The 12,710-nt window shown below is 35.2% G+C and overlaps 2 protein-coding genes across 7 annotated transcripts in view; one reads left to right on the top strand and one right to left on the bottom strand.

The window, feature by feature from the left end:
* LOC149541201 (uncharacterized) overlaps positions 1-12,710 on the top strand; it is a 205,244-nt gene that overhangs the window by 107,073 nt on the left and 85,461 nt on the right. The window lies entirely within an intron of this gene.
* On the bottom strand, positions 2,905-3,673 carry LOC149541202 (uncharacterized). The gene is made up of 2 exons (XM_089800314.1): positions 3,289-3,673; positions 2,905-3,183 (listed from the first exon to the last, which is right to left on the bottom strand). Exons 1-2 carry the CDS (start codon positions 3,619-3,621, stop codon positions 2,905-2,907), a joined length of 612 nt encoding a protein of 203 aa, XP_089656440.1. The 5' UTR covers positions 3,622-3,673.

Raw genomic sequence — 12,710 nt, 5'->3', positions numbered from 1 at the left:
ATGTTGAGAACTTTGATGAGAATGTTAGAATTAGCTCTGATAGTAATTATGAGATGATTTGGTTTAGTAATATTGATTGTATTTTATGAGCCAGTAGAGAGTGATTATATTCATGACAGTGACCCTAGTCATGTCATAGAACCTTAGGACAAAGATGAAAAGATCAAGGACATTGGCCCTATGTGACTTTTGGTGTATCATCATGTTTTAATAACCTTGCAATTCTATAATAATAAAATTGTTTGAATCTTGAAATTTTATTATGATGGAAACCTATTTTCTTATGTGTTGTTCCCTATAATTTAAAATAACATCGTAATTACTATTATAAAATAGTGTTGAAATTTAAACTTTACAAAGTTTATTAAATAAAATGATTACATAATAAATTTAATAATTAATACTAATATATATTATAAACTTTTACATATCACACACACACATATACACATATTTTAATCACCTATGAGGATTTTAGTATTGCCCACAACCAAGTGAGGCCACAAGAAGGGAGTTCTCATCCCCACCATCAACTCAACAACAAGAGCCTAGATCTGCGAGCATGGTAGCCTAGAAGGGCACGGAGCTTGCCAACACACCGGCCAAGCGAGTCTCTACACAAGCATGAACACTTTTGAAACAACTGACATGAACATTGCGATGGTTCAGAATCAGCCGCCTGGGAATTTAAAGCTTGGTGGCCCCATCCACAATGCCACAACTTAATCATCATACTACAGGATGGAGCCATATCATATTTTTATATTATTTATTAAATTATATAATAATAATTATACAGTCAAACTAGAAACTAATAAAGTATAAAACTGCAAAATTATAAACTAAAATTTCATGTTATTTTGATGTATATATTTATGATTGTTTATGTTTTTTGATTAGAACAAAGTTGGATTCCCCAAGGAAGTAATATATTTTAGTTTTCTGAAAATTTGTTCCTATCAAATGTAAAAACCTAATTTGTCAGTTCAGCTATAGGTACGAGAATCTGGTACATGGGTAATGCAATTTAAAAAAAAATTAAAGAAACATATAGAATCGCAAAATTAGAAAATTTGATAGCTAGGTTAGCCTAAGTTTTTCAGACAAGTATGACAGGGAATAGGGGGACAAGTTCCCAAGATGACAATTTATTTTGCCGATTTTGGGGACGGCTAGGGGATAACTATAACAATAGGAAAATTGAATTATATAGAGAAATTGAAAATATTATTATGAAAAGATGGATAAAGCATGCACTTATACATAATATAACCTTAAAATATAAGAATTAGTGGAATTCATATGCAAAATTTCTGTTACTTTGAGTGTCAAAGTCAAATTTCTTGTAGAAATTAAAGTTCCTTAGGCATTCCCTATCCCTGGGATATTTCCAAGATGGGGACTGCTGGAAAAAATACTGGGACGAGTCCGAGGGTAACATTGTTTGATAGTATGATACTTCATCATCTATCAATGCCAAATGCCAAAGATAAATATTTAATGCCAATTAAATAAATCTTAAAGGCACAATAACATCATTAAATTGACATACTGTTCAAAGCATAGTAACGTGAATCGGAATTGTATCGGAATCGGCATGGCCGAATCGAATCGTGAATCAGGGGTGAATCGCCGGTGAATCGACGATGAATCGGCAAATTTGAAAAAACCCTTTAAATGTAAAGATTTTAACAATTTAAGACTTATTTCATGCACCCTTTATTGAATATAACTTAAAAACACTATAACATCATCAAATAGAATCTAACATACATAAACATGAAACATAAAATCCATCACATACGTAACTATGTTATCATTATGTACTAAAATGTAAATTGTATGCTAGCTGAAGTAAATAAAAATCAAATGATCATAATGATTCAAATCATAGAATCAGTAAGATGAAATCATGAAGATCTATAAGACATCAAATCATAAATGTATGTATAACTCTAAGATGAAGATCCATGAAAGTTTGAAACATATGTCTATCAGTGATTCAGTATCACTATCAATATCTATACAGTGTAAACAAAATATAAAAACAAGGCTCCAGCTCAAGCCTCATCATCCTCATCATCATCCTCTAGCTCTGCTGCAGCCTCAACCTCAGCCTCTGAGTATCCAGTTTGCCTATGAGAAAGGCGTGTAAGGTAGGTCCTAGAGGACCGCCGAGCCATGTCCCCTGCATGGGCAATGGGCTCATGAATAACGTCACTAGGGCCTGCGTCTGTGCGTGCGCGTGTGCGTCTACCAATGCCTGAACGTGCTCTAGCTGCCTCCTCTGTCCTAGCCACAACCTCAACCTCTACATCCACCTGGTCAACCCACGCGCGGTCTTCCTCAGTGAAGACTGGGTCCACGGTCTCTGTGATCCACTCTGATTCTGGATCAATCTCCTCTAGAATGATCGGAGAGGAGTCAGCGCCCAAAATCTGTCTAATCCTAAGACGAAGGTTGTAATGAACAAAGACAAGATCATTCAACCTCTGCACTGTCAACCTTTTTCTCCTCTTCGAGTGGATGTGCTCGAACATGGACCAACTGCGCTCACATCCAGAAGTGCTGCTCGGCTGACTCAGAATGCGGATGGCAATTTTTTGAAGGTTTGGGGTTGTGGCCCCAAACATTTGCGACCATCTATCTGAAATAAGGAAAAAACAAAAACAATTAGTCTCATTTACAAATTACAACTCTAAAATTAATGCATTATATAATCAACTTTAAGTTTAGAATCTAGATTCATGAACATTGAATATATTATTTAATTTTTACCTGGCAGTAGTGTTGTCTAAGCATTTATGGCCATCCTGCCAGAGAAAAGTGGCCCCTCCTTATTGTTGAATTGGTCTAGCTCAACAATTGCAGCAACGCTATTTTCATCGCTACTCAATCTCTGAATCATTGTGTATAAGCAGTGAGAACCTCCGCATCCGCCTTGAACTCAGGACAGAAACGAAATGCCGGATTCAGATAGTAAGCTGCTGCGTGGATGGGTCGATGGAGCTGATTCTGCCATCTCCTATCGATGATGTCCCAAATAGGGCCATACCTCTCCTGCACTCTTGCATATTGGGCTCTGATGGCCTCCTTGGCCCTATCCATGCCCTCATAAATGTAGCCCATAGAGGGCTTCTCCCCATCAGCAGTTCGTAGCAAAGCTACAAGGGGCTCAGTGACCTACATATAAAGTAAAACAAAAAATATGAGTCAAAACTTAAATATAAAATAATATAACTTAAAGTAAAAGCAAAATACTAAAATTTTAAATTGCAATAAATTTACCTTAAGGATTTCTCTAGCGGGTTTCCAAAAACCATCCTCATCAAATATGCAATCCGCCACATCTAACCCTACAGTGGTCGTAGCATAGGAAGAGCAAATCCACTCCTGCCCAACAAACATGCTCCTCAATCCATCCCTTGATGTCAACAAGGATTGCAAGGTGATGAAATTCGAGGCAAACCTCGTGATACCTGGGCGAGCTAACTCCTTGCCTTTTGTGTACTTCCTCATTGTGCTAAGGACAAATGCATGATTATAAATGAATTTGCATATATTTTTTGCCCTTTCCACACATGACTTGACAAACTCAAGTTTGCCAATTTCCTCCAACATGAGGTCAATGCAGTGTGCCGCACAAGGGGACCAAAATATGATGGGGTGCCTCTCCATCAAAAGTTTACCTACAACAATTTTAAGTCAATTAGAAACTCAAATTTCAAAATTCAAATAAATTTATTTTCAAAACTTGCAAAGTTAAAAGTTTACCTGCTGCAACATAATTTGCTGCATTATCCGTCACCAACTGGATCACATTTTGTTCTCCCACCTCTTCTATAACTTCCTCAATAGCCTCACATAAATATGTGGCATTTTTCACATGTGCGGAAGCATCAATGGATTTTATGAACATGGTATATCCTACAAGTAACAAAACAACGAATTATAATATTAAATGGATCATTAACGAATTAGCATTCAACAAATCAAAATTTACAATGTATGTAGGAAAGTAGAATGATCAATCACCTCCACAGGATACAAGAAAATTGAGGAGTGTTCTATTCCTCCTATCGGTCCAACCATCAGTCATGATGGTGCAACCCTTTGCAATCCATTCCTTTCGGTTCTCCTCGAGGTCAACCCTCATGTCCTCTACCATCTCATCCAGGAGGTATCCGCTCAACTCAGCCTCAGTTGGGGCTTTAAATCCCAGACCACAAATAGCAACCGTATCTATCATATTCTGCCAATAAGGAGCCCTGTCACAAATAAAAGTTTAGATGTCAAAGACTCAAATTATAAAACAAGTAGATATAATTAAAGTTTTACTTTTACTTTTAATTTTAGCTTTAAAGAAAACAAAGAAAAAAGAATCAATTACCTTGCTGCAATAAATGGAATGTTGCAAAAGTACCAAAATTTGCATATCTCCTTTCTGGCAGCATTGTGAATCTCCTTGTTCAAACCCATGCCCTCAAGCGTGGGTTGGGAACCAGGAGTAGTGCGGGGCACAAAGTAACTATCCATTCTGTTTTTCCGCACTCTAGGCTGCAATAGGTTGGTGTGGGACTTCATCTCAGTATGTGACCGACTAACACTAGCACTAGCACGAGCAGAAGAACTAGGATAAAAAGGAGGCCTGGAAGAACCCTCTCCAACACAACCTACGGATGCGGAAGCTGATGCAGATGCAGATGTGGATGCGGCTGCGGATGCGGGAACATGGGAGCCAATACCCCTTAACCCTTCAACTTGCATTTTCCTATTTGCTTTGTCTTTTTCAATTTTTTCTAATGCCATTAAGCAAGTGCGTTTTGCCTCAGGAGTTTGGTGAGTGCAAACTGTAACATCATGTCCAGGTATAGCAGCAATGTGGAATTTCAATCTATAAATACCCCCGGAAGTTATTTTTTCTTTACAAAACATGCATTTTGTTTGATATTTGGTTCTTCCAGGAAACTCTTCATTATATTTACAACATTCATCTTTTTTACCCATTGGAATTTGCGAAAAATGAGAGCAAAGGCTGCTGCAATAATTTTTTTTATGTAAAATATCAAAGTTTGAAGCTAATAAAAATTAGAAAATAACAAACCCTAGCTTGCAACTTAGTAAAAATAAAAAGCATTCAAGATTTACACTAAAATTCTTGAAAACTATAGAAATTTAACTAAAAACGCATAATACACTAAAAATTTAACAAAAAATGCATAATACACTAACATGCAAGAAAAAAAAAAAAGCACTTACCTCTTGCAAATGAGTTGAGGAGTGTTGATATTGGCTCCTTAATGCTCCCAAAGCAATTGATGGGCTCCCCAAATGGCCTGCTGATCTCTTTGGTGCTCCTCCTCCTTGCCGGTTGGAAACCTATGGCTTTTCTTTTCTCTTCTTCTCTCTCACTTTTCCTCTCTTCTACTCATGCTTCACAAATAGAAGGCCCTTTAGGGTTATAACAAAGAGAATAGGTCAAAAACAAAGTGAAAAAAACAAGTGATTTTTTTAAAAATTTCAACTTCCCTTTTTACATGCCGCGGGCGATTCATAGCCGATTTTGGCGATTTTTACTTGAATCGCCTGAATCGGCGATTCATGGCCCAAAAATCGGCGATACCGTTTCACGATTCAAAAAAAATCGCGCAAGATGTATTGGGTCGCGGAATCACTGATTCAGGCGATTCTCGTTACTATGGTTCAAAGTCAAAATTGTAGTGTACTTAAAAAATGAAATGGGAGCAAGAGTCTTTCAATTTTAGGTTGTTTGTTTGACTTCTAATGATGACAATGATGTGATGAATTTTTAACTTATTTGAAAAATGTGTAAATGGCTACAACTCAAAGCCAATAAATATAATTGAAGGCACACATCAGTTGAGATGTGTTGTTGACTATGACATACATTTCATTTGATAATTTTGCCAATTTAAAGCCAATAAATAGAGTTGAAGGCATCCATCACTTGAGTTGTTAACTATGGCATACATCTCATTTTATGATTTTTCCAGTTTATTTGAACTCTGTCAAATAGAGTTTTCAGCGCATATATCTCTCCCATGAGTTTTCCCTAATTGTATGGACTTAGGGGTATACATCTCCACCACTAGTTTTCCCAAATTGTATGGACTTTTCGTATTCCACATAAAATTAGGCTTCACATAATTTGTATGTTTTACAATACCCTTAGCACCTTGCTCGGTGTTTTCCTTTGAATTTGCAAAATAGTTCAAACCAGTGGTATTCAAGTATGTTGATTTACACGATAAAGGGTCCATTTGTAGCAGCTCTAGTAGCATTTGGATAGGTCATGGCATTCGCAAGTTTCCCATTGAAAGTTGTGTAATGTTCCCTCTTAGTTGAGCTTAGAGAATAATAAATAAATTAAAATTAAGTTTACAAAATAAAAATAAATAAAAGATGAGCAATTTGAATTATTGAAAACTAAAAGGTCACAAAATAGTTAATTAATTAAATTTTAAATGGTCCTGAGCGTTGTGGGATTAATAATTTATATTTCAGGTGGACTGGGGTACCACGAGAAGTGTTCATTAAGTTGAGACCATGGTAATGAGAGTATTTTGGAATAAAAAATGATTGCCATCCATGAAGAAATATTTTGATGAATTGGAAACCACATACACATTGGTCGACCTAAGGAAAACATAATTGACGATGACAATGTATCAACATCGTGGCTGGAGGTGATCGTTGTTTGATGGTTGAGAGTGCCTGTAAAAGCCTGGAACTGCAGGTGGCTGAACCGTAACTGTGTTAGAGTTTTGCCTTGGAAATTAATGCGCCTAGAAGGTCAGAGAAATAATGCTTGCCAAAAATCTCTTGGATGGTTCTTGTTTTAAAATGCTTCCTTGGACATGGCTTGCAGTTGGACAGTCACATTAATAAACAGCTGAATATATCCATCTAAGGTTTGAAGACTTTGTTGTTGTCTCTTTTTCAAATACCATACTGGGAGAAATCCTTTGATCTACTGTTATTTATCTAACTGAATTTTCTCTGCAACAGAAAGAAGTTCATATAATACTAAGAATATAACTATTGACAATACCAGTACTGAATGATAGCAAATCCAGTTCGTTTTTTTTCTTAATCCTTTTGTGAGAAATCAACAAACTGTTTTGCACAAACACCTTAGAGTTGAAACGTGAAAAATTAGTGAATATCCATTTGAGGGTGTTACAGTGAATAATCTGAAAAGCAATCTTTTCTCTTAAGAATTTAATGATACATTCAACAGTGATCAGCTAGAAGACTTGCAGAAAGAAGAGGAAGTAGGGAATTGAATGATCTGATTGACTTACAATTAGAGTCTGTGATTTTTTTGTTGATCTTCTTTCTGAATTAGAAGAGTTAGATTCATATCTATCTAAGGTTGATCAATCAGATTGAAGGCATCTTAATTGGGCTTTGCATCCCTCAATGCTCGTTTTGGTTCGGTTGAAGTTTATGGAACATCCATGTGAAGATGTGAGACTAATAGTTGCTTCTTGAATTAGTGAAATCATAAGAATAATAGCTCCTGTTGCACCTTATAATGATAGCATATTGGAAAGAGTTCTACAACTGATTGGGGACAGCCTATGTGGAATACAGGAGGTCAAAGGCCCTACCTTTGGTAAGAGGGCTAAGACCTAGGAACTTATGGAAAAAGTCAGATTTGTTATCGTGATGTTGGATCACAGATGTGAAAGAATGATTTCTTAAATGTTTCAATGTTTCTTAAGTCATATACACGCAAACAGGGATATCCAATCTCCATTTCCATACATCTACAACATATCATTCATGTGGCTGCTAGCCAATACCCTTTCTTGCTTGTGTCTGCTTGGACTTGTATCTATCTTGGCCTATAGATTCGAGGAAGCCATCCAACTGTCGGAGATACAAGTCCACCATCAGACTAAAAAAGGAGAGTCGGGTGTCATTTTAAGCTCACTGCTAATTAGATAGGAAGGTTTTTTATAAAAAGATTGATTGATCCTACGCAAAGGCAATCAACATGGAAGTCAAAGGGATTGCCATGTGATCAAGCCAATGGACATTGCAGGGGGAATATATCGTTTGGCCTCAAATATACTTTGTAGGATATATTAGATTATATTTACATCGGTCTACCTTCCCAACCTATGTGAAGACATCAGTGCCGAGCTTGACAAGCAATAGCATCGTACAAAGTCATTCCTTGTTAGTGGCCAAATAAAGGTATTGGGATTTCCTATCTAGAAGATGGACAAACCATGTCGATGGGAAAATTCCAATGATCATACTGACGTGCTAAAAGTGCATCATACACTTACCTCAAGTGAAGGAAGAGAAAATAACCACTGCAGCATCTAACACTATATAGTGGATGACCAAATTGGATGGACTAGACAGAGGGTATTGTCGGCAAAAGAAGATACCATTTTCTCATCTTATATCTCTTTTGAAAGATAGGCTAATCTATAAACCACCAAAATAAAATATAGAGCAAACATCACATCCCTGACCAGGTCTATATACATTCAAGTATTACAATGCGGAGGGAATAATGTACAACTACTAATGAGATATCAGTGACTGAACTAGAGGAACACATGATTAGAAAATTTCAGCGAATGTGATGCCAAGAAGGCATTTGGAAAGCATAAGCAAGGAAGTCCAAATTACATAGCAGAAGCATCGAGCATTAAGGAGGAAATAATATTGATACAGCGGTGACATGGATCATGCATGGGCCAACATAACTGATCTTTCATTAAAGAGATTTGAAGGGTAGAGTGCATCGGGATGGAAGTGTAAATAATGTGGGATATAGCAACAAATTGATATAAAGTGGTCTTCAAGAGGAATAAATTTTTACAAAGTCTGTCATAAATTATTGAAGTCGATAATTTATTGAAGGAAAGATATATATTTTCAGATGGATGTTAAGTGAGCCTCAATTGGGTTCATATAATATGACGGATAAATGTATGGAATTGAAACGCACTCTCATCAGAGAGAATGAAACAATGAGACAATACAACAACATTTGACCCAACAAAAGACATAGAAGGTCATGCATATCACAGTCAGCATAGGGGACTCATCACTATTTGGTGGCTCACTTGTGTTATAATCGAGTTGCCATTCTCAAATAAGTCTGCAAGTAATCATGTATCTCAGCACTAGAATTAGATAGAAGTTCATGCCTATGAACGGAAAAGAAAGATAGGAAAAACTAAGTATATATATTATAAAATGATTGAACGATGATCAAAGGATCGTTTCATAGTGATAAAATAGACCATGGTCATAGACAGTAGTTTGGACAGTACATGAAGATGGGAGTTTAAGACTAGAGAAGTCCCAACTATTACTATCCTAGAATATAGAGGGAATTTTTAGCGGAGCTATGGGTCAGTTGCATTAGATTGATAATATTGAGTTTGAAGAACTATCTTATAGTTGGTTAGATAACAATATATCTTCTAAGGAGTAATAAGATATATGTGTGTCCCAAATAGAGGAGTGAGATTATCTAATGCAAGTATTAAGTAATGAGGTGGCACGATAAAATAACTATAGATTATGTTTGGGAGCAAAGTATAAAGTGTAATTTGAAATAGAAAGCCCTTCGTAACTTGAAAAAAGCCTGCCAAGTGTTCGACAAAAATGCTCTAAAGAATAAATGATAAGTTCTAATCATTGTATCCACCCAAATGTTGACCAACTGCCTACCATATGCAATTGTGGAAACAATGTGGCTATGTACTGACTCTGCTCAAATCTCACTTCAAAATGCTGATTGGAGGCTTAAGGAATTTTCATCAAACAACTCACATGCAAGGGTCATATGACTGATATTACTTTTCAGTTTGCTAAAATGACTCTTTTCTTCAATTTGCATCAATGAGAATGCTTACAAGAAGACTCTAGATTGTCCAAACAATGACCTAATATGAATATGCAACTTATTTTGACAATATTCAATGCATATATGTGACTGAAACTACTTGCAATATGCAGCTACAGCAACTAGTAATTATGAGAAACACTTTGGATGCAACCTAAGATGACATTTATGCACTTACAGCCAAGTGGTATTTTAACAAACATTTGATATGCATAATTGCAAAATTATTTATGCCAAAAAAGAGAACCTATAGCCAATTGACATTTTGACAAACAATTGGCATGCAAACTAATAAGTTGATCATGAATGGCAACAACATATTCAGTTACAATAGTAGTTGACCAACAACTTATATCTCCTTCGCAATAAAATGTCTACTACAATGATGCTATGAATTGGTCAAGACTCTTGGCTTACAATTGTTTGACAATAGTGCCAAATTTGATTTTCTGAGGATTCACTTATAGCAGCAATTAAAATGCCTATGATGACAATGCAAACTACTTAGTGAATGCAAGAAGAACTTGGTAATGATGACGCCCAATGTTGTTGATGAAGGAACAATAAAAGTCCAATGTGATAGGGACCTTCCAAGCTCAAATCGAAATACTCAAGTTGCTGCCCCTGTTCTTGCCTGGCAAAAGTTTAGATAATTAATTGCAGCACCAAACGCCTTCCAATTTACCCCTAAAACAATTGTCTCAATGATAGGAAATGAATGCAACAATATACAGAATGATTGGCCTCCTCCATCAAAAGGTATGCGCAAAAACATGAGACTCACATAGGCTGATCAACTTCCATGACAGCAGATTATGAAGGTCTATAATAATCCTGCTCAATAACATAATCAATCTCAGCAATACATCAGTTGCTGAAGTAACTTCTCCATCAAATGCAACAATACATCAGCTGTTGCAAGTACAATAATACATCAACTATTACATCAGTTGCTGAAGTAACTTCTCCATCAAATGCAACAATACATCAGCTGTTGCAAGTACAGTAATACATCAACTATTGTACTCAAATAATCTCCACCGTGAAGCACAAGATTGAACTTTTGGAGTAAAGCTCACAATCAGCAATAATTCGGCTGATATCTCACAGCCTCAAAATTGCATAACCAATGAGGGTTTTCGTCCCCACAGATCCTCTAATGGCTGAAACCCTAGCTGGCTTCTTCACCAAATAATCACATCAAACAATCATCAATTCCTGGATGATGAGAATGAGGCCCATGATGTTTATTTATACTTTTTCCTCGAGAGGTTGGCCCAAAATCTAGAAGCTTCCAGAAATTATTTTATTTTTATTAAGTGACTTTATGATATATTATTTTATCTAAGTCACTTTATTAAATTAATTAAATATAAAGTTACCTTTTAATATTTATTTATTTGATAACTTTATAAATAATTAACTTAATACCATTTATTTATTTAATTAAAAATAATTAATTAGTCATCCTCATAAAATATTCATTATTTTGGACAACTTAATTAATTAAATTAATTAAATCAAATTACCTCCAAAACAGTGACATTACAGGCTAAGTATGCAAAGCAGTTGATTTAATACCTCTAGTGAAGTAGTAATTGTTCCTTTAATGTTGTGGCAATGAAGTGTTTGTTCAAATGTCTGTCATGAAGCTTAAATGTTCCATAATGAAATTAGATCGAAATTATTAAACATTCTTACAATTGATAGAAAACCAAAGACCGAGTATAAATCAAAAGATAAAAGAAGCCTTGTGTAATTGAATTAAAAGTAATCAATTCTTATCAAAGGACATTGCAAAGGATTATACAAGATCTATTGCTATTAACACCGTTGTAGAGATGAGTAGAAATTGATTGATTGTCTCTCATTGGACTTGATAGTGACTCAAAACTCTATTAAATAGAATGAGTGAGAATTTCACATTTTGGGGGGGAATAAAAATCAATGTTCCATTCCCACTTAAATTATCTTTTGAGAAGAGATGTTCTATTATCTAATGTCTATGGACCCTCATGTATAGATAAGTATTCTTAATGTTTACATGTATCTACTCATTGTAGTCTCTTTCCTACTTGTAATTCTATACATATTATAAGAGTTATTTGCCTTGATCTTTTCCTTTATGCCTGAGGATTTTCTCGCAGGAGGTTTGGTACTTTGCACATGCTATCAAATATTGTGTAGAGTCAATATTATGATAGCAGCTCTAAAGAAGCTGTGATCTAGAATTCATTATTCATCTAATGATCAAGCATGATAAAGTGAGGTTCGTGAAGCAAACATCTTTGATGGTTTAGACTAAAAGTATTCTTATACATTAAGAGGGAGTCTAACACTTACTCAAAGACAACATAGGAGCTAAGAAGATTGATATTCAAAGGAAGTCTATAATATCCCTTATGAATATAGTAAAAACATTTAATATTAATTTTTATTTATTAGTTTAGTTCAATGAACTAATAAAAATTAATTAATATTAAATAAACAAATCTCAAAATGATTAACATAACAATCATTTAATTATGAAGCAGTTATATGGAAGTTCATGAGAACTTACCAGAATATGACAATTTAAATATTGGTTGTGTGCATTGGAGAAAGGCATTGAAGATAAATTAAAGATTGTAGAAAAGCAATAAGATCAGTTCCTTTTGTCATAATCATTCTGACCTAGTGGAAGCATGAAGCGAATAATTGTATTTGAGAAGTTCATCGAAGGAATAGACTAAGGATTAATAAAGCATTGTTGGAAGGTTCATAACAACTATCAAAAGAAGATAATTAATATCTCCGATCAAGTTTATAT

Source organism: Cupressus sempervirens, chromosome 9, assembly GCF_028749045.1.
Source record: "Cupressus sempervirens isolate cs-2001-9-10 chromosome 9, ASM2874904v1, whole genome shotgun sequence".
NCBI classification, from domain to species: Eukaryota; Viridiplantae; Streptophyta; class Pinopsida; order Cupressales; family Cupressaceae; genus Cupressus; species Cupressus sempervirens.
The sequence above is the reverse complement of the archived record's forward strand: the minus strand, read 5'-3'. Positions and strand labels throughout refer to the sequence as shown.